The sequence below is a fragment of the Echinops telfairi genome, unplaced genomic scaffold (assembly GCF_000313985.2).
Source record: "Echinops telfairi isolate 266 unplaced genomic scaffold, ASM31398v2 ScPeMD7_7424;HRSCAF=8462, whole genome shotgun sequence".
NCBI lineage: Eukaryota > Metazoa > Chordata > Mammalia > Afrosoricida > Tenrecidae > Echinops > Echinops telfairi.
The window spans coordinates 59,435,502-59,443,719 of NW_022111324.1; the positions used below are offsets into that span (position 1 = coordinate 59,435,502).

The 8,218-nt window shown below is 49.6% G+C and overlaps 1 protein-coding gene across 1 annotated transcript; it reads left to right on the forward strand.

Moving 5' to 3' along the window:
• The first annotated feature begins 680 nt into the window (after nt 1–680).
• On the forward strand, nt 681–8,218 carry ATF3 (activating transcription factor 3). The gene is made up of 3 exons (XM_004699875.2): nt 681–920; nt 4,195–4,302; nt 5,237–8,218. The coding sequence occupies exons 1-3, from the start codon at nt 681–683 to the stop codon at nt 5,426–5,428; spliced, it is 540 nt and encodes a 179-aa protein (XP_004699932.1). The 3' UTR covers nt 5,429–8,218.

An 8,218-nucleotide genomic window follows, 5' to 3' on the forward strand; every position in this document is an offset into this window, starting at 1 on the left:
GGTTTGTGATTGAGTACTAACCTAAAGGCTAACAGTTCAAACCTACCCACAGATACTGCAGGAGAAAAGATCTAGTTATTTGCTTCCTTAGAGATTCCAAAAAACCCCCAAACTCACTGCCATCAAGTTGAGGCTGACTCAGAGTGACCCTCTAGGACAGGGTAGACCTGCTCTTGTTGAGTTTCTGAGGCTGTAACTCGGTACTGGAGTAGAAAGCCCATCTGTCTCCTGAGGAGTGGCTGGTGGTTTTGGACTGCTGACTTTGGGGGAATCGCAGCCCAAGCCTTAACCACTAGGCTACCAGGGCTCTTCTCCTTACCTGATGGAACAGTTCTACTTTCTGACCTATGGGGTCGCCAGCAATCAGAATTTCCTGGAGAGCAACTAGCCACAGCAGTGGTTTTCAGGATGGTTTTGGATTGTAATTGCACAGGTACACACCAGCAACCGAGGTCAGTACTCCTGAACTTCAGTCAGGCCTCTGACCGTCCTCATGGGGCTGTATACTTTAAGGATGTTGCGTTCGGGATGAATATGGCGTGGAATGAAAACAGCAGAAGCAGGGAGGGCAATGGGACTTGCTGTGGGTGTGGGCTCTGGGATTGGAAGTTGTGGGATGCTGTGATCTCCTGTCCCCAAACCAATGTAGCAACTTTGGTTTTCATGTGTCTTTCAGCAAAATGATGCTTCAACACCCCAGCCAGGTCCCGGCCTCAGAAGTCAGTGCCTCTGCAATTGTCCCCTGCCTGTCCCCGCCTGGGTCACTGGTGTTTGAGGATTTTGCCAACCTGACACCCTTTGTCAAGGAAGAGCTGAGGTTTGCCATCCAGAACAAGCACCTGTGCCACCGGATGTCTTCTGCGCTGGAGTCAGTTACGGTCAGCGACAGACCCCTGGAGATGTCAATCATGAAAGCCGAGGTAGGTTCTACCACAGGTGTCCATTCTGTAAACACCTACTTAATCCACACCCACCGTCTGCCAGGTGTGCTGTAGACTGGGGGCTACAGATGTGAATAAAACAAACAAAATCACACCCTCTGAGAGCTTCCCTTCTCCTGGGAGGAGGCATTGGTACATGAACTAGGTAAATAAGAAATGTAAGAGACAAGCACAATGGTGAAAAATAACACAGGGAAGGAGGGTAGGGAGGTATGGGTGGTGGGTGGGCTTCCCTGACAGAACCACTGGAGAAGGAGAGAGGGGGAGCCCTGTTGGCATCTGGCAGAAGAACAAGATGAAGAATCCTGGGAGGTGGGAGTGTGGCAAGATCCTTGTAAGTGTTTTCAATCGCGTCATGCGTGTGAAGGCCAGACGGTGAATGCTGCAAACCGAAGAAGAATCGAAGTCTTTGAATTCCGGGGTTGGCCAGAATGTGCCATGGACTACCAGAAGAACAAACAAATTCATCTTGGCAGAAGTACAGCCCGGATGCTCTAAAGAGCCAGGGTGGTGAAGTTCTATCTTGGGTACTTTGAACACAGTATCGAGAGGGTCCAGGCCCTGGAGAAGGACACCTTGCTTGATAAAGTTGGGGGTGAGTGGAAAAGAAGAGGGCCCTGGACAAGATGAATTGGCACAGGGTTGCAACGTCAGCCTCCAACATAACAATCGTTGTAAGGATGTTGCAGGACTGGGCGATGTTCTGGTCTGTTGGGTGCTGGGTCTCTATGAGTCAGAACAGATTCCATGACACTGAACAGCAATAACAAAATAAGGGGTTTGGGATAAAGGGATGATTCTGTAGACTTAATGGACAGGATCACAGCCTTTGGGCTATATATAGTGGACCTAGCCAAAAAGACTTAAGCTCTAAAAGAAGCTGATTAATAATCAAAGATGGGAGTGGGAGAATAATGACTCTTCAGAGAATTGATCTGAAGGCTAAATGTCATGACATTGGTTCAGGGTTGAACAGAAGGCCTGGCTGATATTTGATGTTCAGTGAATGGCAGCTGGGACTACTGCATGAACCATAGGCAACACTGAGTGCCTCAGCTGTGCCCCAGTTCTCCTAAAGGGGACACGAAGGAGCAGCATCCCCCATGGTAGGTGCATTGATGCTCAGTCCAATAATGCACGGCGTGTAGCAGGATGTGGTGAAAGCAGCCGGATTCCTGTGGAAGGAGGGAAAGCCTTCTTGAAGGACATCTGGAAGGTTCTCCAGGGAAGCAACACGTAGCCTGCCTCATGGAAACATGCCTTCAAGCCACCCAACTCATCCGTTCTGACTCTGCTCTTGTCAAGTGGCCTTGGGATCTCAAGTCCGTGAAGTAGGTTTTCCATCTGGGAAGAGAACACGCTTGATGATTCTGGTCCTTTGGTTCCTGGAATTCTTATTTTTAAACAGAGACATCGAGCCTTCCACCCCAGGCCAAGCAAAGTCAGCATTGTCTAAAAAGGAATAGGCAGAAATCCAGCATCTCGATGCTCTTTTATTTGAGGTGTGGTTCTTCTTATTTCCCACTTTCCAGAGCGGACAGGGTCTGACTTTGGCAGCCTCAACCTTCACTCACTCATCCTTCCCTTTGGACTTCCATCTCTAGCCCTGGATTGTGCTGGCTCCCCCCACCCCTCAGGCGAGCGCGCTTCCATAGAGGAGCAGGGCACAAAGCAGACAGAGGGCTACTCTCTGAGAATCTCCACACCTGACTCAGGGAGGGGACCCAGGCCTGTGAGATGACTTAGTGGGGCGAAGGGTGGGGAGGTAGGGTTGTAGCTCACCACCCAGAGGTGGCACCCAGTTATAATGCCACTTTGGTTGGGAGGGGGCTTGGGTTCTTTGTCAGGAGTTTCTTAAGCGTTACCTAGATTTGAGTGGTACGTGCACGGACTTGGCCGGAAAAGATGGGGTTGTCCTTGGGTCATGAGCATACGACCTGAATCAAGGTAGACGAGGGAGCTGATGGCTTCGTGATATCCCTGACAGTGTTTCTTCGCTCCAGCAGGGCCATATTTACAAACTGAATGTCTTTGCTGCTCTTTGATGGGGATCAGGACCACCATCAACAGGCATCAATTTGAATATCAAACTCTTAGTGTAAAATCTAAATGTGTTTCTAGAGTAGATTTAAATTTTGATTTACTAATAGTGCCAATATAATTTCATTTCTAACCATCAGTTTTAAAGCGCTTTCAATATTCATCCTAAGAGTGTCCACTCTGTTTCTTTATAGAGGGGTTTACAATGGAAGGCTAGACCAGTTTTCCCAAAGTGGGCAATACCACCCCCTGAGGGTACTGGAAAGATCCAAGGGGTGTCGGGGGTGGGGGGGTGGGGGGTGTGTGTGCTGCAAAAACACATGTGTACACTTGATTCTGGATTATGGGCTCTAGTACAAATGTTTTAAATTGTCGGGGCCACTGAGTAATTTTTGTTTTACTGAAAAGTGAGTGGTTTCCAAACTTAGGCTAAATAGATTGGGGGAATCTATGGTCTAGAACCTTTTATTTTTTTCAGGTTCGTTTATGTTAGGGCCTCCCTGATGTTCCAGTTCTCACAGGCAGTAAAAAGGCAGTGAACTTGAGATGGACGGCATCTCTTGCCTCTGACAGAGTCCTGCTGGCGCTGCTGGCTACGTGTTGTTGGCCTAATACTTTCAGGGTCGGGTCCAAATCCACCAGCTACTTCTCTGGAGAATGAGGAGGCTGTCTTCTCCCATCAAAATGTACTGTCTTGGAAACCATACACAGCGTTGCCATGAGTCGGATTCAACTCACCAGCATTGGGAGTTTTTCAGTTTGGATTGGGGTTTAAACATCCCTTGGTTTATAATGGCTTGGACTTGACTACTAGCCAAAAGACGGATCATTCGAACTCACCCAGAGGCATTGCAGAAAAAAGGCCTGGCAATTTGCTTCCCTACAGGTTCCAAACCCAAACTCGCAGCCATCGAGTTGATGCTGACTCATTGCCACCCTATAGGACAGCATAGCCCCTGTGCTTCTCCAAGACTGTGACATGGAGTAGAAAGCCCCCCTTTTCTCCCACGGAGCAGCTATTGGTTTCAAACTGCGAACCTTGTAGATCGTAGCCCAATGCATAACCCCTGCGCCCCAAAGATTACAGCCAAGAAAACCCCATGGAGCAGTCCTGCGTATGACACGCGGTGTCGCCATGAGTTGGACTTGATTCGGTGGTGGCAGGTTGGCTTGGGGTTTGAGTTACTCAGCGTGTGCTTCTTGGGTTCTGTAGGTAGCCCCCGAGGAAGATGAAAGGAAAAAGCGGCGACGGGAAAGGAATAAAATTGCCGCTGCCAAGTGCAGAAACAAGAAGAAGGAGAAGACGGAGTGTCTGCAAAAAGTGAGTGCCTTTCGGCCAGCCGCGCCCCACCGTGGCTCAAGGCTGCCCTCCCCTCACCTCAGAAAGGGAGTTTACTAAAAAACCCCACTGAAAGTGTTTTCCTGAGAAGGACCGAGTGTTGGGGGTAGTGGGAATGCCAGTTGCAGAGGGAGAAGGCAACACAATCTATCAGTACCATGAACGTGACCCTGGATGTGTGAAAGGCAGGTGTGAGGATGAAAAAACCACAGGATCACCTGATGCCCAGACGCCCCTCCGCCAGGGCCAGCCCCCACACAGCCAATCTCCAGGCTGAGACATGCCAGTCCATTAGGGAAGCTTCATTCACCTGGCTTCCTGAGAAAATGAACCTGGCATCCCTCGTTTGGCTGTGAAAAGCCTTTAACTAATTGCTTCAAAAAAGTGATCTCTCTAATCTGCAAGCTGTGGTTACACTTCCTTGGTGCTCCTGTCGAGTCTGAGATCGGCCGGCTCCCCTACCTGTGGGGAGAAGAACCAGGGGTAACAGAGGAACAGGCCGGGTGGGTCAAGAGACCAGCCTGCCAGCTCTTTCTTTAGCTGTGCCCCCTCCCCCACATTGAACAGATGCCGGCAGAATCATATCCCCAAAGGCCTACATGTGAGCTATTGAGCACCACCCAGAGCCACTACCCATTGTCACCCACAGAGTCACAACCTGGCCCTGTGCTAGAAACTCAAGGGCATCTCTGAGAAGTCCCCCAAGTTCCAAGACTTCTCCAGGGTCTGGATTGTCCCAGACCTAGCACTGCTTCTCAGCTGTGGGCCATCACAGTGCAGGCAACCGGGAACCCTCTGTAGGCAGGTCCCTGCTAAAAGAAGCCTTCAGGGGCCCAGGGTTTCCCCTGCCACTTGGTCACCCCCTCTTCGCTAACCTTCTGGCTCCGTTGCTCATGCTTTGTTGCTTGTGCCCCAGGAGTCGGAGAAGCTGGAGACTGTGAATGCCGAGCTGAAGGCCCAGATCGAGGAGCTCAAGAACGAGAAGCAGCACTTGATCTACATGCTCAACCTCCATCGGCCCACGTGCATCGTGCGGGCCCAGAACGGGCGGACTCCAGAAGATGAGAGAAACCTCTTTTTCCAACAGATAAAAGAAGGGACATTGTAGAGCTAAGCGGCTATGGTATGGGGGCAACTGGGGAGTCCTCACTGAATCCTCCCTTTAGACCTCAAAGCCCTGAAGTGATCGGAGATCTGACTTCCTGTGCACCTCTAGGACCCCAGCAGCAGAGACCCACGGAAGCGGGAGGCCCGAGCTGACTGGGCTGGTTCTGTCTGCTCAAGCACCAGAACAGACTTTGGACTAGGGCAAGTGCGTGTGTGCCTCAACTCCGGGATTTAGGCTTTACCATACTGGCCCTTAGTAGATGCTCTGGGAGACCCCTGGTTAGGGTCCTACTCACCTTTCATCCGGATTCCACAAAAACCAGGAGTCCCACTATGCGGATTCACGCAGAAGAAGTATTGTGCCTTGGGTGTGTAGGGCCACCGCCTCTGCTGCCACTGTCACCTGTCAGGGAAACAGAGAGGATGGCAGTCGGTGACCCTGTGCTTTCTGGCAAAGATGCTGTTCAGCACAGGAATTACTGTGTGCAAGGCAGTCATTTCAAAACGAGCCATTGTGATGATGAGTTGTTTGCACAACATGGTGTGACCTTTACAGGACTTTTCTCAGATCTGGTTTCTGAGAGCTTGGGGAGCTGTCATGCCAGGCGCTGTCTGTCTTACAAAGTGTTCAGGGGTCCAGAGGGTCTCGTCAGTCCAGGAGAACAGAATCCTCCTGTGGGCCAGCACCATCAATTTCCTTTTCCTTGGTTGGCCCCAAGGCATTAACGTGAAATCCATGGGCATAGTGTAATCAGGGGGGGTCCTCTGTTATAAACTCTGTAAATCCTCATCACAAGAAGGATGCTGAAAGGAAAAGCCACCTTCCACAGGGCCAGGATTCTCTGGGTCAGGAGGTGTTTGTGGGCCTGGAGAGTCAAACAGTTCCATTTTCCTTTTCTTGTGGTCCAAAGCCACGGGCCGTGGACATGTTGAGAGCCAGGTGATGCCCAGGCGTTAGTGTTGCTGGCTGTTAGTGGCATTGCTGGGGTCATTTAGATCTTTTTAAAAAGTCTGACCCAGAGCATTTGCCACTGTGAGAAGACACACTGGTCACCAGGACTCTGGATCCCGTCTAACTGTTAACTGAAATTCTCCAAGTGTTTACTCCTCTTCAACGTTATCAGTACTTGTTCTCTAAGAGATAGTACTTATTTATCGCAGTACTCTTAACCTGTCAGTGTAATGAATATTGGAACTAAGATATGGCAGACTTAAGTGTTGTGCTGATTGCTTTTAGACAGAATGGTCTTTGAGGTTTAGGGATCCCCCTCTGCTCCCTTCTCCATTTGGGGGTGTTTATTCTCTGGGGGTCATCCTTTGTTCTTTGGAATATCATGAAGTGAGATCATTGGCCTGAAAGGCACCGGATTGCTCCATTTCCCATTGACGAACTGTGCGGTGGTACAATAGAATTTTGCAAATAAAATTGGATTTGCTAAATACCTCAACGATCAGTTTCTGTGCATGTACAGACACCGTTTGTTCAACTTAAAACGTCGAGGTCTCCCATTCTGCCTGAGAACTTCTCTGAAAGTATTCGTCCCTTGAATAGCGTTGGTTAGAAAGCCCACAGGTGTGTGTGCATTGCAAATGTGTTATTTCTAATATCAGAAAAGAATGAGATGGGGCCAGGGAGCTAGAAGGAAAATTGATAAGGTGGGTGCGATAATTTAAAGAAAAGCATTCTGCTGAATTATGTGGAGTCATCAGGCCACACTATAACCCGTTGCTGTTAGGCTGCTTCTGACTCTGGCCTCCTGTGTCGGCTCAGAACTGCTCCGTGACAATTCAAAGGCTGCCGTCTTTTCGGCAACAGCCTGCCTTAGTTTTCCTCTGCAGCAGCTGGTGGATTCAAACCCCTGATATTTGGTCAGCAGTCAAGCACTTTAACCACTGGGCTTCTTCAGCCACAGAACCAGGCTCCTTTGCTCTTGGCTTATGCACACACATACAGTTCACATGTCAGACATGAACATGGACTGTGTTGTCACCGACGCCGTCAAAGACACCTCCTTCATTACCCATTAGAGTCATCCACACCCATGGGGTTCCTTCGCCTGGTGCATGTGTGCGTGGATCCTTGACATTTTATTACCCGGGATGCAGGCGTCATAGTTTTGCTGCTTTCATTACATACTAAAGATAGGTTCCTAATCTGAAGAGTCCGAGTGAGGTTGGACTTCTTTTACAAAATAACCTATTTCGCTTGTCTACCCTCTGGAAGGGAGGGCATGAAAACACACCTGTTGTTGATTGAAGTGCTGGGCTGCTAACCGACAGGCTGGTAGTTTACATTTACCAGCCACCCCGGGAGGAAGAAGAGGCTCTGCCCCCGACAGGTAGACAGCCTCAGCCTCAGAAATGCCAAGTCGCTATTCTGCTCTGTCGTGGGGAGTCGCTGTGGCTCAGACTCAGCTCACTGGAAGTGGGTTTGTGGGTTGCTTGCTCTAAGGACAGGTTAGAAGTGCCCCATCGTGTTTCCCAAACTGAACCTTTATGGAGTCAGACTGTCACGTCTTTCTTCTGAGGCACGTGGGTTCAAATCGCCAAACTTTTGGTTAGCAGCCAAGCACTTTAGCACTATGCCACCAGGCCTCCTGGGTGTGGGTGTGGGTGCCACCAACCACTATGAAATTCAAGGCGATTTGTACGCCACCATGGACAATAATGGATTTGCGAGGAAGGCAGATGTTGGGATATGGGGTCAGAACAATGAATCTGAGGAATGCACTGTTTATGGTTAGAATAACTGTAAGCTCTTTTTAATAAATGCAATATGCATATTCGCTTT

Excerpts from the sequence above, each read along its gene's own strand:
- ATF3 (XM_004699875.2), top strand. The coding sequence starts at position 681 with ATGATGCTTCAACACCCCAGCCAGGTCCCGGCCTCAGAAGTCAGTGCC. Across the intron at positions 921-4,194 it reads TGTCAATCATGAAAGCCGAG|GTAGCCCCCGAGGAAGATGA; the intron begins GTAGGTTCTACC and ends TGGGTTCTGTAG. Across the intron at positions 4,303-5,236 it reads AGACGGAGTGTCTGCAAAAA|GAGTCGGAGAAGCTGGAGAC; the intron begins GTGAGTGCCTTT and ends CTTGTGCCCCAG.